The sequence below is a fragment of the Prionailurus bengalensis genome, chromosome A2, assembly GCF_016509475.1.
Source record: "Prionailurus bengalensis isolate Pbe53 chromosome A2, Fcat_Pben_1.1_paternal_pri, whole genome shotgun sequence".
Classification (NCBI taxonomy): Eukaryota; Metazoa; Chordata; class Mammalia; order Carnivora; family Felidae; genus Prionailurus; species Prionailurus bengalensis.
Genome location: NC_057348.1, coordinates 100,647,341 through 100,673,705, shown reverse-complemented (window position 1 = coordinate 100,673,705; position 26,365 = coordinate 100,647,341). Strand labels below are relative to the sequence as shown.

Here is a 26,365-nt window from a genome sequence, read left to right as displayed (position 1 = left end):
AACCTGGAAGTAAAGGGATCTGACTTCTAGACTAACACTTCCTCTATGTATTTCACAGGTAGATTTTGAAGATTATGTAAGATAGAATGTAAAAGTGCTTTGGGACTATCAAAAGCTCTTTATGCATACAAGGTACTTATTACTAGATGAGGGCATACTGACTTTTAAATATAAAATTTGAGGGAACTCCTCTTAGAAAAGTGATTAAAAAAATAGTATAATTATAGGGCTACTTAATAGTTAAGCCCTTTTCATGAACTTTAAATTGGCCAGCATTTGTGAGATTACTTGTGATATCATGAATACAGATTTTACTTTTAATGTATAGACTTTATAAATTACAGGAAATACAAAACCTTTAAGCCAGCAAAGTGGCTTTCTCCTAGAAATAATATAAACTCAATCTAGTATGTCTTCTATTTACAACATTAAATCAATTACGTAGGAACAATTTCAGCTCAGAAAATTATAGAATTATGTCATACCAGGACAGCTAGAAACAGGTGTTCCCATATTAATGAGGCAAAGCGCACATCGAGGAAGGGGTTTTCGACAGCCAGGGCAGCTTGTGACTTTAGATTTTGTTGGTGAACCGCTGACACCGTACTGACTAAAACCTCTGCCCTGATGAGGCACAGTTGAACAGCTGTAGGAGATCGACTTGCCACAGAAATTGCAACTCACAAACACCTATACAAAACGAAAGGAGGGATAAATATCATGCAAATTTTACAAATAAAATAAATTCAAAGTTTGATCCTAACAAATTACTCTTAAATAACTGTTAAACTTTATATTATAAAATAATTTGTTATCTGCTAAGTTTAACCAGCTCCCATTTGAGATTTCCACTTAGCAGTTATGTTATATGAATACTTCTTCTGTTACCTCTGTTTAGTTATATTTCTCCTAATACTACTAGTATCTGTAGAAAAACCTAGAAATATTAGATAATAACATTTTAGAAATAACAAAGACTTTAGAATTCACTTTGAACATTACAAAATAACCCATTTTAACTTCTGATCCACAGTTCAATGATTTGATCTCCTGAACAAAATTTTCTTATAAAGAAAGCACTCATTTCCTAAGACAAAAGGAGTTAAGGATCCTAAAATGTCAAATAGTTAGCATTTTAGAATAATAGCAACAGAAAGTGTTCATTTTGCCATTACGTTAAATTCCTAAGCTCTTAAACACTGACACAGCTTAGTAACAAATATTACCATGCAATGTTATTTTACAACACTTTGGTTGTTTTAATATAATCACTAATTTCTCAACTTTCTAAAATAAGAAAATAGCACCATCCAGTGCTCACATTGAGGATATACCTGATATCTAATGTCTGAATTTAGATACAGTGATCTCATGGAATATGCTTTATGTGATAACTGAGCTAAGGATTTTTAAACTAATGCTAAAAGAAAAAAATGTCCATGTCTAATTAGACATATGTATATACTGTTAGAGAAAAAAGGAAATCCTGCCTTATTACACATATATCAATAGGAACTTAATATAAGCAAAAGGATGAGCTAATAATAATTTATTAAATTGAACTCTAAATTTACCCAATATAACATGCCGTAAACACTTCTATTTTGGGCTGGGTTATTAAGTATATGTTACAATTTGATTCTCTCCAAAATACTGTACTTACCTGTGCTAAAGGTTTAGAACTGGGATCCAACTTACTCCTGTGAATATCAAACTCAGCTCGTTTGTGCCAAAACCTCCAGGCATCTAATAAATTTCTATAATTCTCAATCCAGTACTGGACTCTTTCATCTTTAAGAACATCTAAAGGAGAACCCTAAAATGAAAACATGAATTAATACAATTGTTTAAAAACTTCCTGGCTAAGTCAGAAAATTGCAGGTAACATGTGAGTATGAGTCGCACAGATGAAATAGGCTCCCTTTTTGCCAAAAGCTGATTCCTAATGAGGATACGGACAAAATAATTGGCGGAAGCTTCTTTAATTTACTTTAAGCTGTCCTCTACTAATGACATAAATATGTACTATATATATTATCATTATACCTGGCCAGGAAAGTATAATTCTGTATCTCTTACTTAGGTTGAAGGATCCAAGAGGAAACAATTCACTTTCCTACTTGAATACAGTACAAAGTGATGTGAATACTCTGTCCCCAAAATTAAAACCTCTGCCTTCACAAAATCTGTTTACTGTTTAATCTAAAAGCATACCAAAATAGCTCCATCACATATAAAATAATACTGAGCCTTGTCCTTTGGATCTAGCAGTGTACTGTGAATGCAGATGCTATTTTTTGTATACCTATTTACCTGAAAGTTAAACCTGTCTATTCTCTCTCTTGCCCTCAATCAAAACATACATTTACTACCTTCAAAATAAAAAAAAAAAAAAAAAAAACCCCAAAAAAACCCAAACCAAAAATGTTCTTCATTCTTTTGCCCCTAGGCCACAGTGAAAAGCAACAGTTTCTTTACCTTAAACTTAGATTTCTTCTCATTACGAACTTCAATTTCTTGCCAGTAAGGCTCTTCCTAAAGCTGTATTCTCCCTGGCAGCTGTGACATTTCACATTTCACCTGTGCTTATTTTGGGTTTGCACAGAATGCTTTTAGCCCTGTCCAGGATATCTTCCTTACGTTCACATGATGAAGAAAGTAGAGAAAGTCTCAGCCTCCAATGACGCCATGGGCATCAGTAATGAAGCCCAGGTTTCCCAGTTTTAGGGAGCCAGATAGAAAAGTAAAATGTTAGAGAGAACTTAGCATCTTACTAATGGAAAAAGGGAAGAAACCTGTAACAGCTAATAGATAATCTATCTTTTAACATTCTATCAAAACAGAAGAAGCTTATCTTTCACCCTTTCACCTATTAATTAGGTATTAATTTCAATTAAATTCAGGGTTAAATTCAGCAAAAAAATATGTGAAAAACTCTTGGCTGACAATTTCATTTCTTAAAAAAGTAAACATCTCCTCTAGTCCTAATAATGACCAACTAGCCAAAACTAAGTGCTAAAGTAGAGTATAATCCCTAGTTTAAAAAGAAAATTCACAGAAAAATAAATCTTCATATCCCACGCTTCCCCAATTTGGTCAATTCATATTTGATAAGTCTTCTCTAGATCTCCCCCCAAAAATCTAAATTTAATCTCCAACAAAATGTGCAATGTAAACAGTTCAGAGATTATGACTGGAAAGGCTTGAGAAATACCCCGGGCTTTCCAAAAATCCATAGTAAGAAAATCTAAGACCAAAGTGAGCAGCTAGTAACTGAACTTCCAAAAGCATTAACCAACATTCTTCAGGAAAAGGTAAAAGAACCCAGATCTCTATAATGTACTATACACAACATCCAGTATTCAAATGAAAAACCACCAGACATAAACAGGTAAGTATAGTTCAAAGTCAAGGAAAAAGGCAGTCAACAAAAACCAAATCTAAAATACCCCACATTAAGAGAGTTAGCAGGAAAAATCATAAATGCAACCATTAAATATATGTTCAAAGACTTAAAGGAAAAGTAGAGTTTTTGTTTTTTGTGTTTTCTTTTTTTTTTTTAAATGTTTATTTATTTTGAGAGAGAAGGAGAGAGCACATGCGTGTGCGTGAGTGGGGGAAGGGCAGAGAGAGAGAGGGAGATAGAGAATCCCAACCAGGCTCCTCGCTCAACACAGAGCCCAATGCAGGGCTCAATCTCAGAACCGTGAGATCATAACCTGAGTCAAAATCAAGAGCCAGGCACTTAACTGATGGAGCCACTCAGATGCCCCAGGAAAAATGTTTTAATCAGCGTACAGATAGGGATCTGACTGAAAAATGTAAACTATATAAAAATTAAGACTCTAGAACTAAACAGTACAAGAGCTGAAAATCTTCTCAGGTGACGTTAAGAGTCAATGAACAAATCACAGCATTTAAACAATTTGAAGAACTTCACAATCGAATGAGAAACACTGACTTGCAGATCAGTGAACCACAAGCAGGACAAAAAGAACTACAACTAAACATCAAGGGTAAACTGCTGAAAACCAAAAGCAGCCCAAGGAAAAATGAAACATTACACAGGGGAGACATTAATAATAATGGTTGACTTTTCTTCATAAACAATGGAGGCCAGAAAAGTACGAAACGACACCTTTAAAGTGCTGAACCAAAGCAAGAGTGAAATAGACATTTTCAGTTAAAATTAAGCTGAGAGGATCTGTCATCCATGAAACTGTACTACAAGAAATGCTAGAGAGAAAGACCAAAGAGAAATAATACAACGTGAAAATTGTGTCTATTGGAGGAAGTAAACAGTCCCAGGAATGATAAATAAATAAATAAATGTAAAAGTCCATGTTTTCATTTTTCACATAATTTACATAAAAGACAAGTGACTGTTCAAAACAAATACAGTAACACTGTTAGTTGAAGTTTATAAGGTATATAGAAGTAAAATAATAGGACAAAGGAAGGAGATGTGTAAATGGAATTACACTGTTGTAACATCTGAAAAGTGTGAAGTATGAAGATAAAAAGTGGAAATGTCAGGTGTGAGATAAAAGAGAAAAAGTAGGAAACATGATGTGTTAGGTGTGAAATGTGAAGTATGAGGGGGTAAAAATGTTAACTGATGAGGTAGGGATGCATTTTTGTTAGACCAAGAACAACTACTTCAAAATAAATAAATAAATAAATAAATAAGATAACGACAGGTTAATAGTTAAAAACCCAGTGGGTGAAGTGAAACAATGAAATGTTCCAATTAGATCAAAAGAAGGGAGGAAAGGGACAGAAGAACAAAAGGAAGAAGGAAAAATAAGATAGAGAACAAACAGCATGATGGTAGACTTAACCTTGATCATATAAATACAAATGGGGGAAACATCAGAATGGATTTTCTAAAAGCAAGATCCACTGTCTTTTCTTATACACTGTCTGCATATTAACTATATTTTATAAATCTTGTTAAGAAGCTATCAACTCATTTGTACTTGGTAGTCATACTTCTCCAGTGTAGTTTAACAGATGTAATCTCATTTCAGTCAGACAAAATTATGCATTATGTTACAGAAAGACACCTTTTCTTCCATGGACAGTGGCCTGATATGTTGGTAAGTATATCATAGTGTGGTTTGTGGGCCAGTATCTGTATTTGTTCCTGAGATGGCAGGGGTGGGGAAGGGAGCATTCTACTACGTTTGCCCAGTACACAGCATGCTATCGTATGAAGGGATGGGGACAGGAAAAAGGACACCATGAAAGGGTAAGAAGAGTTGGAGAGCTATAGGAAATCTCAGGGAAATGCTCTAAATTTTCATGGTATGTCTATCAAAAGTAAAGCAGAAGGAAACCTTTGCCAGAAATCTGTTTTTAACAGCTAACAGTAAACTACTAACAGTAAAAACTGAAAGTAAAGTGATGAACTTGTTACTCCAAATCATGCCCATTGATAACAAAGAGCGAAAATGACGAGTTAAGAGAGTTGTGATATAACTTGCCTTCAGGACTTCAAGGGAGACTACAGTTCAGATCAGGGAAAGACCATCTCTTTCACAAAAGGTATAATTCTGTCAACTGGAGAAACTGGAGAGAGGTTTCTCTGCTCCATTTGAACTTTATATAAATTCAACACTGAAACTTCCCAAAATGAAAGGAATAACTGGATAACCCAAAGCAGGAGGGTGAGGGACACGAAGAAGTCCTCTATAGATCAAGAGATTGGGTTAAAGTGAAATGCCTCCTAAAGATCCTAAGCAAGCAAAAGGCATAACCATTCGATGACGGAGGAAGGTGGTTAAGCACTATTTTTCTTTAAGCTGCCACCACACTGCACTAACCTGTAACATGCAGTAACTCGCTGTTTGGACATCTCCAGTTCTATCGACATAACTCTCCATTAAGTCCACTCCATCTTTAGTAAGGCCTGTAAGCAGTATTCCTTCCAAATTTCCAGCCTCTTTCATTTCGTTGGTCAACTTTTCAATATACCTATTTAACTGGAAAATTCAAAGTGATTTTTCTGAATTAATATGTTTCACTATATACTTTGTACCTTCAAAACTTGTACTTTTAAAATAGTGCTATATTTATGAAAAACATTTTAAAACCAAAGCCCTTGCAAAAATCTAGATATGATCTCTAAGAAGTCTGCATCTATCATAAACTACAATGCAGAATCCATGATCGTTTAAAACACTTTTTCAAAACAGCAAGACATTTATTGTTTTAATAATTATTCTACAAAAGAACTACAGAGTTTACTATTTTAAACTTAAAGAGAACTGTCCTCATTATTCTGCCAAATTCTTGCTGTAACAGAATTGGAGTTGAAAGGGAACTTTAAGATTATCAAAAATAACATCTCTTGGTAAGGTGTTCCCTGGCCTCATCCCACCCCAACCTGTAGCCAAGATTCCTCCGTTTTCCCTCAGCACTTTCTCATTATTGTAGCACTTAGCACATTATGTTACTCATTGTTTCTGTGCATTTCTCTCTCACTATACACATAGCATATGCATTTAATACTTGTTTACTGTATTAGGAAATGAAGGAATTCTCTTATGACATCCCTAAGGGGTGAGTTTAACATCTTTATCTATAGGCCAAAAGCAGAAATAAACTAAAATATTAAGTCAGCATTCTTACACAAGCAATTTTGGTTATGATACACAGGTTTACAATATCTTGACCCAACAAAGAATTATTAGTTTACTTTTTTAGAATAATTCATATATAAATGTCACATATACATATCTATACAAAAAGATTAATTTCCTAATGCAGTAAGAGTAAATATTAATAACTTCAAACATAGAATTGTATCAGTTTTTACCTGACTATCGCTAAGGAATTTACAAGCAAATGCCACTCTGTCACGTACAGCAACTTTGTTTTCATACTGAAAAGGAAAGAGCAAGGAGTTACTTGTAGGTGCTATGAGTTTTATATTTTTGCAAACTATTTTACATATCTAATATGCAATTTAATTTTCAAATGTATTAGTAAGTTATTGAGTATATACTGTGAGAGCCACTGACTGCCTAAGATGCCTTTTTTTTTTTTATTTATTTATTTTGAAAGACAGAGGGGGTGAACAGAGAGAGAGGAGAGAGAGAGAGAATCTCAAGCAAGTTCTGCACTATCAGCACAAAGCCCAACACGGGGTTCGAACCCACGAACCATAAGATGATAACCTGAGCTGAGGTAAAGAGTCAGACACTTATCTGAATGAGCCACCCAGGTGCCCCTAAGATGTCTTTCTTCATGTAGCCCTCAGGAAACTCCATGCTAAGGTTATTATTCTTGCAAAGTAAAAATTTATGTCTAAAATACTGACCAATTCAGGTTAAAAATATTCCAGTTCAGTTTTACATAATTCCAACATAAAATGCAAGCAATAAAATATGGTTTATCAAATTTAAGATGCCATGTAATCCTTCCATTATAGAAATACATCTGGGGGAAACTGAGGAAATCTTTTCTGGGATGCTAAGTTAATCAATAAGTCTAGGAAATCTGTGAATTACCAGTGAATATACCAATACAGAATTTAAAAAGACTATCAATACATGTTTCTAAATACAAAGTAGAAAGTTTTAAACATACCCTTATAAATAAATAGATACACTTTTTTTTTGGCCATAGTAAAATACTGCTATATTGGTGGTTTGTGGCAAAAATTTCAGGGGTACTGTGATACTTAAATTTTTGTAGACTTGTCAATATTGTAAAATACTATTTTGAATTTCTATAAATGTAGGAAGGTAATTAACTTTGTGCTAAATATAAAAGTTTAAAAGTGACTTCCATTGATTTCATCCTATGAGATATAGTTTTCCTGCTTTAAACATAAGACCATTTCAACTGATACCTATTCTAACATGCACTTCCAAGTATAAAATACGGTGCTGCATTTAAGATGGAACATGTCTCATGCAAACTAGATTTAACTCTTTAGATTCAGCGCATGTGTATAATTTTGATTGGAAAAGAATTATAAATATTATCTGTCCCATTTTACAGCTCAGAAAATGAAAACCCCAAAAGTAAACTGACTAGCTGAAGTAACTGTGCTGGAGCAAGGACTTTATGTTTGATTTCCCAATTCAGCACTTTTCATTAGATTACTGCAACTTAACAATTTTTAACAAAGGACACATTAATTATAATTATTAATACATAAAGAATAATTAGGCACACTCTCAAAAGAGTTTGGAAATATGAAGTTTCTACTTAAGGCAAGATATATCTTACTTAATAACCCAAATTTAGATATAAGAAAATAAGGGTATTTGTAATAGATCACTTAATTTAAGATACAGAAATTGAGTATTTAAACAATACTTCTCTATCAATTTAAAATATGAACAATCTGGGGCACCTGGATGGCTCCGTCAGTTAAGCATCTAACTTTGGCTCAGGTCACGATGTCACAGTTGGTGAGTTTGAGCCCTACATCGGGCTCTGCGCTGACAGCTCAGAGCTGGGAGCCTGCTTCAGATTCTGTGTCTCCCTCTCTCTGCCCCTCCCCGACTCATGCTCTGTCTCTATCACTCTCAAAAATAAACATAAAATTGAACAATCCACTTCTTCTTCTTGTCTTTACCATACTTTACTACTTCCTGAAAGTATTATTTCTCCAAAATACAACATTTTAAAGTCTTCTGTTTAACAAAAAAGAGTAATTACAGTAAAAACAAATAAAAAAAAAAACACTCTTGGATATTAATTTGAAGAGGTTAGAAAAGTTCAGTAGTTCTTTTATTAGAAGTTAATGGACAAAATCCATAAACTAAGGAATTGCCATAAACTAAGGAATTAACATTTATTAAATTTTTCATTAAGATACCTCAATAAAATACATGTTTTTTTAAATTCTTAGGGCCTGACCCTTTAATCAATCATCCAAGCAATGTGTCTTTTATATGAAGTGCTATAATAGCAAACACAGAAATAAGTTCCATGTTAGAAAGCTCTTCTCAGTGGTAGAAAAGTATCCAACAATGCAAAAAAAAGTTAAAGTACTAATGTGAAGCTTAAAACACTATAACTGAAACTGATAAGTACATCTCATTTCACTCTTCTGTCCCCACTTTGTGTAAAGAACTTATTTGGTGATATGGTTAGATACATATGTGGGTAAAGCAGGAGAAAAAATGATAGAGAAGACCAAATAATGAAAAAATGAAACAGTTCAGTATAAGTAATGTGATCATAGATCTTCCAAACTGTCTGTATGTCTGAGAATGCAAATACTAACTCAGATAAGTTACATGGTTATTCTAATCATAACTGATCATGTGTTTGTTTACTTAACTAAAAACAAAAACACACACTTTTAAAAATTTGCATTTTTGGGTGCCTGGGCGGTTCAGTCCACTAAGCATCCAACTCTTGACTTCAGCTCAGGTCATAATCTCATGGTTCATGGGTTTGAGCCCGTGCCGGGCTCCGTGCTGACAGTGCAGAGCCTGCTTGAGATTTTCTCCCTCTCTCTCTCTCAAAATAAATAAACTTTAAAAAATGCACTTCAATATGAAATTTATATTTATATAGTTGTATAATTCTAGAGCTGTTCTTAAGCTAAAGAATAAAATCCTATTCCCTCTATATCTGCAAATTATATTGTTAAAACTATTTAAAAAATCAAGTTTGTTATCAGGTATTTAACTGTAGAATGACATTCAAGAGCCGCCCAAAGATATTTAAGATACCTTATTTTAACTAATACAAAATACATCAAAATATAACAATATTTCATGCAACAGACATTTGAACATTTTAACAAGGCTAGATAAAAACTTTTATTTTAAAAGGAACCTTGTCAAACAGAAATTAGCTTACCAATACTCCATCATAAGATCCTGTTTCACTTGTCAGAAATGCAAACATGACACACAGATATGGGTTATTTAACTGTAGTCGTAGAGTGCTGCACATTTCTCTCCAAAGGGAGTTTTTCTCATCTGTGTAACCCGATAAAGCCATTGCTACCACATTGAGATTCAGATCGCCTGCATGTTAAAAACAGTCAGCTAATCAAAGTAATCAAAAGCTTAATATCTCCTCTTCCAGTTCTTAAACCATAAACCAATAGACTGGAAGACAATATTTACCTACAGAAAAATAAGCCCACTAGAATAGGGGTTTTGGTCCAGACTGGAAAATTTGGCAAGGACCACGAGCAAAAATTTCTATTCTTATAAAACTGTTGCCAATATTACTAACCATGTGCAGGACAAACACATCATTAAATTTTCAAGTTCTCATTCCAGGCAGGTTCCTATACCGTGTTATTGTGTAGGGTCTAAATGAAGAGAAGTGAAGCCATACTACCAGAATCATTGCCAGCCTTATCATGTTCATTTACATACAGATATTTCAGAACACTGATAATAAACATTACTGTACCTCAGGACTACAATTTTCAAAATAATTTTGTTTTCCTATTCCTAAATACAGAATGCACATACTTAAGTATATGTTCTAAAAGCCATTATTTTAGCATTCTTATTATAGTATTATACTTTTAATTTTTCTAGGGCAAAATTAACTATCAAAATTAACAGAGTAACATTGTATTTAGACACATTTGCAACAAAGCATTTGTTACCAATAGTCTTCTAAATTGCAGTTTTTAGCAGTTCATACAGCCATGGATAAGCTGCTAAACTGGCAGTTAGCCCTATGACTGGCCATCTAAGTTCAGCTTCAGAAAAGAAAACTAAATTCACCTTTAACTTTTGAATATTTTCTACATTTATTATAGCAATTTTCTTATTCTGTTCCTTGAGACTGATCATTTTCTTTCTTTTCCAAATAAAACAGCATTTCCCACTTTATGTTCTTAAATAGCCTTGCTCTTCATTCCTATGAACACTTTCCCCAAGTTACTTTGTGCTTGCTTCCTCTGCCTACTCTATTAAATTAGATTTAAAGTCTTTTGAGATTAAAACAACCACCCTCACAACCAAAGAATATCTTTGTGAATCCTGCTTAAAACAATTTATTTCCAAGTGGAAAGGAGTATTTGACTCAGAAAATCTTTTCTTTAGTCCTTAACCAAGTTATTAAAATCACAGGAAATATACTTTCCCTATTGATAGTATGGGTGTTTAAATCTAACACCAAATTCTCCAGGCACACATGATAGGGAGGCATCAAGCTCTCAGGTTATACGAAAATTATAATTACAAATGGCTTAAATATCGATTCTTTTTTTCATCTCCACATTATCTTCTATTGCTCTCCCAAATGGGGAAGACTTACACTGGAGCAAAAGTGAAGGAAAAGAGGCCAATCTGGGCAAAACATTAGTTTTTCAAACTTTTTTTTTTACTGCAAGCAAATACATTACAATTATTTGCATGTTTTTCTCTGTGGTACAACAGAAATGTAATGTTTTCAAAATGGACCATCAAATAAGAATTACACATTCTGAATATTCAGAAATAATTTGCTAGGTGTATTAAAAATCAAAAGCTATATATAATCTTAGTTACTTTCAACTGAAATATTCCTGATAAGGAAAAAACTGCATGTCTAGACTGAAATTTATTTGCCCACGTATTCTCTTGCAAAATGTCAGAGTAAAAACTTTACATTTCACTGTTTCTTCCTTTTAAAAAATATTACTATTTTTTACTATACTATTTATGCTATTTATACTATAGTATAGTATAAATACTATACTTTTTATACTATTACTATAAAACTATGTTTAAATCACCAGACTCCAGTAGAAGCATTTTTGCAGATCAAAGTATGATTTTTTTTTTTTTATAATTTTTTTTTTTTTAATTTTTTTTTTTTCAACGTTTATTTATTTTGGGGACAGAGAGAGACAGAGCATGAACGGGGAGGGGCAGAGAGAGAGGGAGACACAGAATCGGAAACAGGCTCCAGGCTCCGAGCCGTCAGCCCAGAGCCCGACGCGGGGCTCGAACTCACGGACCGCGAGATCGCGACCTGGCTGAAGTCGGACGCTTAACCGACTGCGCCACCCAGGCGCCACCAAAGTATGATTTTTATAAGAATCTGTATTAGTCTAACTAAAGTGTCACTTAGTTTCCTAAAAGTCAACCAATAACCATCCGAAAAATGATGTATAAAATACAAATGTTTGCCATAAGAATGCCTGCAAACTGAAGTAGCCCAATCTCCAATACATTTTTAAAAATGTATGTGAACCATCTTTAAAAGAAAAAAAAAAAAAACATTAAAAGGGACACATTTGAGCATTTACTGTAACATCATTAAAATGGTACTTAAGACACATTTTCTTTTTTAGACATAAACCAAAGCATAAACAAAAGAGATGGGATATCTACTTTCATAGATACAGTTCTGTGCTCATTACTCTTTCAAAAAAAAATTATCTAAAAATACTGATTAAATATTTTAAAGTTATAAGCATCTTTACTTTAAAGGATTCTATGAACTGCAGTCATCTTAGAATATAACCTAATACCTTTTTCTGAAGATGCTCCTTCATTCAGGATTTGGATTGCTCGTCGAATATCCAAGTTGAACAATGCCACAGCAGCAGCTCTCTCCCATTCCCCTTCTTGTACAAGGGAGTTCAAAAATGGCCCCACATCTACATCCGTTCCTTTCTTTATCCACCCGCAAAGCTGTAAAGCTAAAATTCTCTCTTCATTTAAATTCTGAGTATCAGTTTGCTTATCCAAACCGCTCCAATTATGTCTGCTACTTTCCACCATTCCTAAAAAAGATAAGTATTTTTATATTAGTTGCTTTATTACTATATTTTGAAATATATTTAGGAAGTAAGTCCGGGGATGCCTGGGTGGCTCAGGCAGTTAAGCATCCGACTTCAGTTCAGGTCCTAATCTCATGGCTTGTGAGTTTGCATCCCACATCAGGCTCTGTGCTGACAGCTCAGAGCCTGGAGCCTGCTTTGAATTCTGTGTCTCCCTCTCTCTCTGCCCCTCCCCTGCTCACACTCTGTCTCTCTCTCTCAAAAACAAACATTAAAAAAAAAAAAAGTCCATTTTACACAGAAATATTTCAATATTACACTCTGGATATTTGACTTTTTTAAGTGTATTTTTTAAACTTATTTTGAGAGAAAGAGAGAGAGAGAGAGAGAGCACGAACGCAGAAAGGAGCAGAAAGAGAGGGAGAGAGAGAATCCCAAGCAGGCTCCAGTGCTGTCAGTGCAGAACCTGACAGGGCTCAAACTCATGAACCATGAGATCATGACCTGAGCCGAAATCAAGAGTGGAACCCTTAACAAATGAGCCACCCAGGTGCCCCTGGATATTTGACTTCTTAACCACAAATTCCTGACAGCATAAATGTAAAATATGCCACAAACAAAACATACATTACATGTTGTTAACTACAACAGTTCCTTGAGATACCAAAAGAGCTACTGGAAGAACAATTAATGCTTGATGGACTGAGCTGCTGCTTCAGAGAAGCTTCCCTGACCACCTAATCTAAGAGTGTCACCTGCTATTATCTAATGTAACACTGTTTTTTCGATTTCCCTTAGACCTAATGTAAGCTCCCATATTTTATTAGTTTTCAGTCTTATCTCTTCTCCTACTAGAATATATGCTTCAAAAGGGCAGGTGTCTTGTTTCTACTTGAAAGATTATCTCCAGTGCTTAGAATCCAATAGACTGACTCTCCCTCTCCGACTTTCTCTCTTTGTATGTATGTATGTATGTATGTATGTGTGTGTGTGTGTATATATATATATATCTATATATATATATATATATACACACACACAGGTATATATATATATACAAGGGCACCTGGGTGGCTCAGTTGTTAGGTGTCTGACTTCAGCTCAGGTCATATTTTCATGGTTCGTGGGTTCGAGCCCCACGTTGGACTCTGTGCTGACCGCTCAGAGCCTGGAGCCTGTTTCAGATTCTGTGTCTCTCTCTCTCTCTGTCCCTTCCCCACTCATGCTCTGACTCTCTCTCTCTCTCTCTCTCTCAAAAATAAACATTAAAAAAATTATACACATATATATGAAAAAATGAGATCGTAAATACCAAAGTACTCTGAAAGTTTGAAGTAAATACTAAAGCTAAGGGGCGCCTGGGTGGCGCAGTCGGTTAAGCGTCCGACTTCAGCCAGGTCACGATCTCGCGGTCCGGGAGTTCGAGCCCCACGTCAGGCTCTGGGCTGATGGCTCAGAGCCTGGAGCCTGTTTCCGATTCTGTGTCTCCCTCTCTCTCTGCCCCTCCCCTGTTCATGCTCTGTCTCTCTCTGTCCCAAAAATAAATAAACGTTGAAAAAAAAAATTAAAAATCAATCAATCAATCAATAAATAAAAATACTAAAGCTAAAACAGAATGGGAATTATTTGAAGGTTTCTTCCCCTTCACTAAATCAAAAGATTTTATATATTCTCATTTTTTTTTCAGAAGGAATCTAATTCTTCGAGTATTAGATTGTAATCAAGGCAGATGATCCTAATGGCACTAAATAAAGGTGAAACAAATAGAAATAAAACCTGACTCCTATTGCATATCAAATCCTTAAATGTTCTAGAAAGTTGTACCATCAAAATTGTCATTATAGAATTATCTGTTATTTTAACAAAAAGGATTTTCAGAATAAACTCAGTTATGAGTTAGGCAGCAAGAATGTTTAACACTATAAACATCTTTTATTATAACGTTTATACTTACATATAATACATAATTATACCTTTGTAAATAACTAGATCAATAGGTTTTAAGAAATAATTCCATTTGTCTGTGGTAGGCAGAATTGTAAATTGGGCTCCATGATTCTTGCCCCCTAGTATACCCTTGTATAATCCCCTCCCCTTGTGTACAGGTGAAATCTGTGACTTGCTTCTCAATTACACAATATAGTACAAGTGAAAGCATTTTGCAGATGTAATAAAAGGTCATTACTTAGTTGACTCTGAGTCAATGAAAGGGAAATTATCATGTGTGGGCCTGACTTAACCACGTTAATACTACCTTCAAAAGAGTCCAGAGAAAATGAGAGAGGTTCTCCAGCTATACTAGAAGTAAGAGCTGCTTTGTTGTGAGAAGGCTGTGTGGCAAGGAAGCGTGGGTAGCCTCTAGGAGCTGAAGACAGCCCCTGGCGACAGCCAGCAAGGACAATTCCGCCCTACAAGTTCAAGGAAACAATTCTGTCAATAACCATATGAGCTTGGAACAATACTCCAACCTCCAGAAACGACAAAAGCCTGGCTAACATCTTCATTTTAGCCTTGTGAAACCAAGAGCAGAGGACCCAGTGAAGCCATGCCAAGACTTTAGACCATGGAAATGATGATATTTGCATAATATAAAAACTAATATACTGTCCAAAGTTGACTTTATACTCTTCTGAGAAAAGAATTAAAGAAATGAACACAAGCAAAATTGGGAAAATATTAAAAACTGAATCAATTGCCATTTGCAAATCAAATACATATATAAATAATTCAAAGCATTATTTCTTAAAGTCCATTTAATCTAAATACATGGGTAGAGTAAAATTAGTATATAGTGAATGTCTAAATACATGAGTAAAGAGTAAAATTAGTATAACAGCAAAAGTCTAAACTCTCCAAACCTAATTCACACTTTTATTTTTTTAAATTTTTTTTTTCAACGTTTATTTATTTTTGGGACAGAGAGAGACAGAGCATGAACGGGGGAGGGGCAGAGAGAGAGGGAGACACAGAATCGGAAACAGGCTCCAGGCTCTGAGCCATCAGCCCAGAGCCCGACGCGGGGCTCGAACTCCCGGACCGGGAGATCGTGACCTGGCTGAAGTCGGACGCTTAACCGACTGCGCCACCCAGGCGCCCCTAATTCACACTTTTAAATAACTTCCTTCATTATATGATGTTAGGCCGTGGCAAAAGCTCATAATATTATTCATGGTAGGACATATTTTAAGCTACATATCATTGCTTTATAAAAAAGTTTCAAGATGAGTTATTTGTAAAATCTGGAAATTAAAAAAAACAGTTAAATATCTACACGTGAAATTATTTATTTTTAACCTTACTGCTGAAAACTGTTGCCGTTAAGTCAAGGGGTCAGGAGGAAACTTCTGAAAAGTTTTCTTCCCTTAAGAGAACCACCTGCCCATTTGAAAAGAGGAAGCATGCTGCTCTATTTGCAACCATGAAGAAAGTTAGTCATGACAAAATCACTTTTAGCTTATGAAAGTGAACTTTTAAGAACTGTTATAAAATTCTGAATAATAAGGTTAAAACATGTTAAAAATTAAATACAACAGGGACACCTGGGTGGGTCAGTCACTTAGGCATCCGACTCTTGAGTTTGGCTTGGGACATGATCTCTCAGTTCATGAATTTGAGCTACACGTGAGACTCTGCACTGATGGTGAGGAGCCTGCTTGGGGATTCTCTCTCTCCCTCCCTCTGCCTCTGCTCTTCCCATGCTCTCTCTCAAAATAAATAAATAAAAACTTAAAAAAAAGCTAAACACAACATTTTTCTGAATAACAAATTTACATTTAGATAAAATGTAGCTATTAAATTTTAAGAATAAGCTGTAGATGTACCATTTGGTATTTATTTTTGTATCTCTCCTGTAAATTTTGGATTGAATGCTGAGGATATTAAAAGGTAAAAATGACTATTTCAGGGGCACCTGGGTGGCTCAGTCGGTTATGCATCTAACTCTTGACTTCGGCTCAGGTCATGATCTCACAGTTTCTGAGTTCGAGCCCTGCATCAGGCTCTGCATAGACAGTGCAGAACCTACTTGGGATTTTGTCTACCTCTCTCTCTGCCCCTCCCTTGCTTGCTATGTCTCTCTCAAAATAAATAAAAATAAACTTTTTCTAAAAAAAAATAAATAAAAACTATTTTAGGGGCACATGGGTAACCAACCACATGAGTTGGTTAAGTATCTGACTTTGCCTCAGGTGATGATCTCACCATTCCCAAGCTTGAGCCCAGTCAGGCTTTGTGCTGACAGCTCAGAGCCAGGTGCCTATTTCAGATTCTGTGTCTCCATCACTCTCTCTGCCCCTCCCCAACTCACACTCTCTCTTCTCTCTCTCAAAAATAAACAAACATAAAAAAGACTATTTAAAAATTGTTTAATGTTTATTTTTGACAAAGAGAAAGAGAGACAGACACAGTGTGAGCAGGGGAAAGGCAGAGAGACAGAGAGGGAGACTCAGAATTTGAGGCAGGCAGGCTCTAGGCTCTGAGCTGTTAGCACAGAGCCTAATGTGGGCTTGAACTCACAAACTGTGAGATCATGCCTTGAGCCGAAGTCAGACACTTAATGAACTGAGCCACCCAGGCACCCCCCAAAAAAGGATTATTTTAAACAGGTGAACAAAAAGCGGCAATTTATTTTTCAAACAAATTCTCACAGTTTAATAATATTTTTCTTAGAGTTTTTATTTTACAGAAGTTGTGCCATGGAATAAATAAAGATGAATACGTACAACTCCAAAGAGTTCAGTACTACAAAGTGGAAATATGTCCTGTAAGTCAAGTGCACGGATACCACGTCATGTATTTTGCCTGATCTTTTGGCCTTCTTATGGCTTGATAACTATGCAACTGGTAATTAGGATTATCAAATAAGCAGCGTGATATTATTGTGCATTTTTAAGTATATAGTCATTCTTTTTAACACATATAAATTTTAAAATTTATGATTTTAATTTATCTCTGAAAAAGAATTAAAATGTATTTACACATGTCTTTCAATACTAAAAGAACAAAACTATATCCCTTAAATTTAAGACTAACCTATATATATAAATAGAATCGATGTTTTATTGACAGGCACAAGAGAAACAAGTTCACTTAAACATTAAAAAACATTTTTAGTTTGTGAGGGAGGAATTAAGATGGTGGAGTAAGTGGTAAGGGGACCCCAGGCTTGGGGATCTCGTCCCTTAAACACAGATCAACATCAAATCATACAAACACCCAGGAAATCGATCTGGGGATTAAGAGAACAATCTGCATAATCTGATAGAACGTGGCAGGTACTTGGTGCAGGGAGGCAAACTGGGGGACAGGAAAGCCATGGTGCTGCACAGGGGTGGGAGCCTTTTTCGCGAAGAGGATAAAGAGAAGGGGAGAGAAAGAAGTGTGTTGGGTTCGCACAAGAAAAGCACTCCTCCAAAACCACTGATGGGGGAATCTTGAGGAACTGACTATCCCAACTTTTTGCAAACAGTGGAGCTGAAATTCTGGGTTTTTGACAGTCTGTGCCATTTGCTGCAGTAGATCCAAGAGGGTGGTGGTGCTCCTAGGGAGATGGAGGGGAGACCCCGGAATAGACAGTGCGATGTGGGGATCCCCTGGGTCGCACTAGGAGAGAATGTTCCTTTCCTGGAGTGCATTCGGACAAGGATATATTGCTTCTCCAAGGACAAAAGCTGAGGCTGGCGCCTTTGAATGTTCAATAGGAGACAGAGGTGTGCACTGTGGTGGGTAAAGTGGTCACAGCTTTTCACTGTGCATCATCATAAACTCCAGGCACCTGTACGGCCCTGCAATTGCTTTACTGGGACAGAATGCACAGCACAGCGAGCCTCTCCTTCAGAGGGGAGCAGGTCCACATTGTGGTGAGTCCTTTAAGATTCAGAGTTTTGAATCTCAGTCCTGCACCAAAGATGAAAACACTGAAGGGACACCTGGGTTGCTCAGTTGGTTAAGTGTTTGACTCTTGATTTTGGCCCAGGTCATACTCTTGTGGTTTGTGGGTTTGAGCCCTGCACTGGGCTCCAGCCTGCCAGTGCAGAGCTGGCTTGGGATTCTCTCTCTCCCCTCTCTCTCTCGGCCCCTCCTCACTTACATTCTCTCTCTCTCTCTCTCTCTCTCTCGTCTCCCTCTCTCTTCTCTCTCAAAAGAAATAAATAAACTTAAAAAATATATAAAAATAAATGGGAAATATTAAAACAAACAATAACACTGGAAAGCTATGGTGCCCAGCATGTCTATGGCCCAGGGAACAGAAGGGTTGAGGGCACGGATCTGACAGAAGCCTGGGACACAGGAGGAGAAGTTGTTCGCTTGTCTGTGAGGACTACCATAACAGAGGTGGGCGCCAGCTCTCCTACCCAGGAATAGAGGAGAGAGCAGGGTGGCACCATCTTCCCCCACCCATCAACAGGGTCTGACTTCAGCAAATAACACAGCTCCCCCAGTCAAGGCAGAAGCTGTTTACACCAAACCCCGCCCCCCTACACCCTGCAGGGACATCTTTACAAGGGCAGGTCTGATTGTGAGCCAGTGCAGTGGGCCTCTTCCCCAAGGACCAACACAGCTCCCCCCTCCCCCACCCCCAAGTGCACAAGTCCACTGATCATAGAGTGCTCCAAAGCATCAGCTTCAATTCTGGTGGAAACAGGACCCGACTTTTTTTTTTTTTTTTTTTTTTTTTTAAATCAGGCTTAGTTTTTTGTTCATTTGTTTGCTTTTGGTTTTTTGTTTCCTTTTCTTGTTTTCTGGATCAGGCTTCTCTTTCTTTTTCTTCTTTTTTGTTTTCTATTCCTTTGAAATCAGGCTTATAGTTTTTTGTTTTATTTCTTTTCTCTTTTTTTTGATCAGGCCTTTTTTTTTTTTTTTCAGTAGGCTTATTTTAATAGATCAAAGCACACCCAGTTAAAGGTCAAATACTCCCCACTACAAGCAAGGAAGAACTCTGCCAAGGACTGACCAGGGGGAAAAAGCAGCTATATCACAACAGCACAGTGCATACATACAGCATATACCTGAAACACTTCCTGAAATGCCAGGCCCTGGACAGTGTATGACCCCTTCTTGATATACCCATTACTCTCAGGACCAGGAAATATAACAAGCTTTCGTAACATGCAAAAGACAGGAACCTAGACAAAATGACAAGATGGAAGAATTGTCCCCCAAACAAAAATCAAGAAGAAACCACAGCCAGGATTTGCTCAAAACAGATATAAGTAATTTATCTGAACAAGAATTTAGAACAAGAGTCATAAGAATACTAGCTGGGCTTGAAAAAAGCATAGAAGACACCAGAGAAACACTTGCTACAAAAATCAAAGACCTAAAAACTACTCAGGCTGAAATAAAAAATGCTATAACTGAGATGCAAAACTGACTGGATATAATCATCAGGATGGATGAAACAGAGGACCAAATAGGTGATATAGAAGATAAAACTATGGAAAATAATGAAGCTGAAAAGGAGGAAAGAAAACTATTAGATCATGAATGCAGACCTAGGGAATGCAACAATTCTATAAAGTGCAATAATATCATATCATAGGAGTCCCAGAAGAAGAGTAGGAAAAAAGACAGAAGGTTTATCTGAATAAATACAGCTGAGAAATTCCCTAATCTGGGGAAGGAAAACAGGCATTCAAGTCCAAGAGGCATGCTGAATTCCCGTCAAACACACACACACACACACACACACACACACACACACACACACACAAAACAAAAAAACAGGTCAACACCAAGACATATCATAGTGAAATTTGCAAAAAAAGAGAGAATTCTGAAAGCAACTAGGGACAAAAGGTCCTTAACCTACAAGGGTAGACACATAAGAGTACCAGGAGACCTGTCCACAGAAACTTGGCAGGCCAGAACAGAGTGGCATATGTTCAACACACTAGTCAGGAAAAAAATGCAGCCAAGAATTTTTTTTTTTTTTAACTTCACATTTTCCAGAAATGTTTATTTATTTTGAGAGAGAGAGAGAGAGAGAGAGAGAGAGAGAGAGATGGAGAGAGACAATCCCAAGCAGGCTCCATGCTGTCAGCACTGAGCCTAACATGGGGCTCAATCTCACGACCATGAGATCAGGATCTCAACCAACCAAGAATCAGATGCTTAACCAAATGAGCCACTCAGCCGCCCCATCAACTGAGAATATACAGCAAGGGTGTCAGTCAGAAAGGAGAAATAGTTTCCAAAACAAGCAACAACTAAAAGAGTTTGTGAACACTAAACCAGCTATGCAAGAACTGTTAAAGAGGACCCTTTGAGCGGGAAAGAGAGACCAAAAACAATAAAGATAAAGGAACAATATACAGGAACAGTGACTTTACAGGTAATACAAATGGCACTAAATTCATATCTATAAATAATTACTTCTGAATGTAAATGGACTAAATGCTCCAATCAAAAGACATAGGGTACCAAAATGTGTATGTATGTATGTATGTATACACACACACATACACACATACATATAAAAGACCCATTTATATGCTGCTTACAAGAGATTCATTTTAGACCCAAAGACACCTCCAGATTGAAAGTGAGGGGGTGAAGAACCATCTATCATGCTAATGGACATCAAAAGTAAGCTGGAGTAGCCATATATATATCAGACAAACTATATTTTAAACCAAAGACTATATAATAAAAGATGAAAAAGAGAACTATACCATAATAACAGGGCCTATCCAACAAGAAGATCTAAAAATTTTAAATATTTATGTCCCCAAACTGGAAGCAGCCAAATATACAAATCATTTAATAACAAACATAAAGAAACTCATTGATAATAATACAATAATAGTAGGGGACTTTTATACTCCTCTTACCAAAATGAGTGATTATCTAAGCAGAAAATCAACAAGGAAACAATGGCTTTGAATGACACACTAGACCAGATGGGCTTAACAGATACGTTCAGAGCATTTCACCCTAAAGCAGCAAAATGCACATGGAATGTTCTCCAGAAGTGATCACATACTGGGTCATAAATCAGGCCTCAACCAGTACAAAAAGACAGAGATCATACCGTGCATATTTTCAGACCACAACACTATGAAACTTAAAGTCAACCACAAGAAGAAATTTGAAAAGACCACAAATATATGAAGGTTAAAGAACAACCTACTAGATAATGAATGGATTAAGCAGGAAATTAAAGAAGAAATTAAAAAATACACGGAAGCCAATGAAAATAAAAACACAATAGTCCAAAACCTTTGGGAGGGAGCAAAGGTGACATAAGAGGGAATACAATACAGGCCTTCCTCAAGAAGGAGGTCTCAAATACAAACCTAACCTTACAACTAAAGAAGTTGGAAAAAGAACAGCAAATAAAGCCCAGAACCAGCAGAAGGGAAATAATAAAGATTAGAGCAAAAACACATGATACAGAAACAACAACAACAACAAAAACAAAATAGATCAATGAAACTAGGAGCTGGATCTTTGGAAGAATTAACCAAACTGATAACCCTCTACCCAGACTTACCAAAAAGAGAGCACCTGGGTGGCTCAGTTGGTTGAGTGTCTGACTTCGGCCCAGGTTATGATCTTGTGGTTCACAAGTTTGAGCCTTGCATCGGGCTCTGTGCTGACAGCTCAGAGCCTGGAGCCTGCTTCAGATTCTGTGTCTCCTTCTCCCTCTGCCCCTCCCCAGCTCACACTCTGTCTCTGTCTCTCTCTCAAAAATAAATAAAAACATAAAAAAAATTTTTTTTTTTAATTTTTTTTTCAACGTTTATTTATTTTTGGGACAGAGAGAGACAGAGCATGAACGGGGGAGGGGCAGAGAGAGAGGGAGACACAGAATCGGAAACAGGCTCCAGGCTCCGAGCCATCAGCCCAGAGCCCGACGCGGGGCTCGAACTCCCGGACCGCGAGATCGTGACCTGGCTGAAGTCGGACGCTTAACCGACTGCGCCACCCAGGCGCCCCTCAAAAAAATTTTTAATTAAAAAAAGGACCCAAATAAATATAATCACAAATGAAAGAAGAGGTATCACAAACAACACTGCAAAAATACAAACAATTGTAAGAGAATATTATGAAAAATTATATGCCAACAAAGTGGGCAATATGGAAGAAACGGATAAATTCCTAGAAACCTATAAACTACCAAAATTGAAACAGGAAGAAATAGAAAATTTGAACAAACCCATAATCAGTAAAGAAACTGAATCCAGGGTCCAGGGCTAGATGGCTTTCCAGGGGAATTCTACCAAACATTTAAAGAAGAGTTAATACCTATTCTTTTGAACCTATTCAAAAAAAACAAAAAGGAAGGAAAACTTCCAAACTGATTCTATGAAGCCAACATTACCTCGATTCAAAAACCATACAAAGACCCCACTAAAAACGAGAATTACAGACCAATACCCATGATGAACACGGATGCAAAAATTTCCAACAAGATACTAGCAAATAAAATCCAACAGTACATTAAAAGAATTATTTTCTATGATCAAGTGGGATTTATTCCTGTGCTGCAGGGCTGGTTCAATAACCACAAACCAATCAACATGATATACCATATTAATAAAAGAAAGGATAAGAACCATATGATTCCCTCAATAGATGCAGGAAAAGCACATCCTTTTTTGTTAAAAACCCTCAAGAAAGTAAGGATAGAAGGAACATACCTCAACATCGTAAAGGACATAAACGAAAGACCCATAACTAATATTATCCTCAATGGAGGAAAACTGAGAGCTTTTCCCCTCAGGTCAGGAACACAACAGGGATGTCTGCTCTCACCACTGGTACTGAAAGTCCTAGCTTCAGCAATCAGGCAACAAGAAATAAAAGGCATCCAAATTGGCAAGGAAGAAGTCAAACTTTCACTCTTCACAGACAACCTGATACTCTATGTAGAAAACTCAAAAGACTTCACCAAAAAATTCCTAGAACTGATCCATGAATTCAGCAAAGTCGCAGGATATAAAATCAACATACAGAAATCAGTTGCCTTTCTATACACCAATAATAAAGCAGCAGAAAGAGAAATCAAGGAATCAATCCCATTTATAATTGCACTAAAACCCACAAGATACCTGGGAACAAACCTAACCAAAGAGGTAAAAAATGTGTACTCCAAAAACTATAGAACAATATTTTTAAAAATTGAAGATGATACAAAGAAATAGAAAAACACGCTCATGGGTTAGAAGAACAGATATTTGCAAATGACATATCAGATAAATGGTTAGTATCCAAAATCTATAAAGAACTTAACACCCAAAAAACAAACAATCCAGTGAAGAAATAGGCAGAAGACATGAACAGACATTTTTCCAAAGACATCCAGATGGCCAACAGACACATGAAAAGATGCTCAATATCACTCATCATCAGGGAAATACAAATCAAAACCACACTGACAACCACCTCATACCTGTCAGAGTGGCTAAAATTAACAACTCAGGAAACAAGAGATGTTGGTGAGGATGTGGAGAAACGGGAACCCTCTTGCACTGTTGGTGGGAATGAGAACTAGTGCAGTCGCTCTGGAAAACAGTGTGAGGTTCCTCAAAAATTAAAAACAGAACTACCCTACAACTCAGCAATAGCAATACTAGGAATTTATCCAAAGGATACAGGAGTGCACACTGATAGGGGCACAAGTACCCCAATGTTTATAGCAGTGCTTTCAACAACAGTCAAATTACAGAAAGAGCCTAATGTCCATCAACTGATGAATGGATAAAGAAGATGTGGTTTATATATACAGTGGAATATTACTTGGCAACGAGAAAGAATGAAATCATGCCACTTTCAGCAATGTGGATAGAGCTGGAAGGTGTTATGTTGAGTGAAGTAAGTCAGAGAAAGACAGTTATCATATGTTTTCACTCATATGTGGATCTTGAGAAACTTAACAGGAAGGAAAGGGGAAAAACATAGTCACAAACAGATAGGAAGGGAGGCAAACCATAAGAGACTCTTAAACACAGAGAACAATCTGAGAGTTGATGGGGGAGTAGGGGAGTGGGGGAGTAGGGGAGTGGGGGAGAGGGGAAAATAGGTGATGGGCATTGAGGAGGACACTTGTTGGGATGAGCACTGGGTGTTGTATGAACCATGGGAATCTACCCCAAAAACCAAGAGCACACTTTACACACTGTGTATTAGCCAATTTGACAATAAATTATACATAAAATACATACATATTGTTAATATGTTTATACTACCCAAAGCAATCTATACATTCAATGCAATCCCTATCAAAACAATGCCAGCATTCTTCACAGAACTAGAACAAACAATTCTAAAATTTGTATGGAACCAGAAAAGACCCCAAATAGCCAAAGTAATGTAGAAAAAGAAAAGCAAAGCGAGACGCCTCACAATTCCAGACTTCAAGCTATATTACAAAGCTGTAATCATCAAGACAGTATGGTACTGGCACAAAAACAGACACAAAGGTCAATGGGAGAAAATAGAGCACCCAGAAATGGACCCACAACTATATAGTCAATTCATCTTCAACAAAGTAGAAAGAATACCCAATCGAGAAAAGACAGTCTCTTCAACAAATGGTGTTGGGAAAACTAGACAGCAACACGCAGAAGAATGAACCTGGACCACTTTCTTACACCATATACAAAAATAAACTCAAAATGTATGAAAGACCTAAATGTGACACAGGAAACCATCAAAATCCTAGAGAAGAACACAGGCAGCAACCTCTTTGACCTCAGCCGTAGCACTTCTTACTAGACACATCTCTGGAGGCAAGGTTAACAAAAGCAAACATGACTTATGTGAATTTCATCAAGAAAAAAACCTGCACAGTGAAGGAAACATTCAACAAAACTGAGAGGCAGCCTATGGAATGGGAGAAGATATATGGAACTAACATATCTGATTAAGGGTTAGTATCCAAACTCTATAAAGAACATATCAAACTCAACATCCAAAAAATAAATAATACAGTTAAGAAACAGGCAGAAGATGGGGCACCTGAGTGGCTCAGTTGGGTAAGCATCTGACTTCAGTTCAGGTCATGATCTCACAGTTCATGGGTTCAAGCCCCGCATCAGGCTCTGTGCTAATAGCTCAGAGCCTGGAACCTGGTTCAGATTCTATGTCTCCGTCTCTCTCTGCCCTTCTCCCACTCATGCTCTGTCTCTCTCTCTCTCAAAAATAAACATTAAAAAAAAAATTTAAGAAAAAAAACAGAAATGGGCAGAAGACACAAAGAGATGTTTCTCTAAAGACGACATACAAATGGCTAACAGACACATGAAAAGATGCTCACCATCACTCACCATCAGAGAAATACATATCAAAACCACAATGAGATACCACCTCACACCTGTCAGAATGGCTAAAATAAAAACCCAGGAAACAAGAGATGTTGGCAAGGATTCACCTTACACTGTTGGTGGGAATGCAAACTGGTGGGGCCACTCTAAAAAACAGTGTGAAGGTTCCTCAGAAAGTTAAAGATAGAGCTACCCTACAACTCAGCAATTGCACTAGTAGGTATTTATCCAAAGGATACAAAAATACTGATCTGAAGAGGCACAAGCACCCCAATGTTCATAGCAGTACCATCAACAGCAAGCCAAATTATAGAAAGAGCCCAAAGTCCTTTGACTGATGAATGGGTAAAGAAGACGTGGAAAACACACACACACACACACACACACA

At 36.6% G+C, this 26,365-nt stretch overlaps 1 protein-coding gene across 6 annotated transcripts in view; it reads right to left on the bottom strand.

Moving 5' to 3' along the window:
* Window positions 1-26,365, bottom strand: part of MIOS (meiosis regulator for oocyte development) — a 48,628-nt gene that overhangs the window by 8,827 nt on the left and 13,436 nt on the right. For all 6 annotated transcript variants that reach the window (XM_043588948.1, XM_043588954.1, XM_043588952.1 and 3 more), the window contains exons 4-9: window positions 12,458-12,712; window positions 9,832-10,001; window positions 6,821-6,886; window positions 5,826-5,984; window positions 1,664-1,816; window positions 486-690 (exon numbers count right to left, since the gene is read on the bottom strand). In XM_043588948.1, coding sequence (XP_043444883.1) covers window positions 486-690; window positions 1,664-1,816; window positions 5,826-5,984; window positions 6,821-6,886; window positions 9,832-10,001; window positions 12,458-12,712 — 1,008 coding nt within the window. The remainder of the gene's footprint in view (window positions 1-485; window positions 691-1,663; window positions 1,817-5,825; window positions 5,985-6,820; window positions 6,887-9,831; window positions 10,002-12,457; window positions 12,713-26,365) is intronic.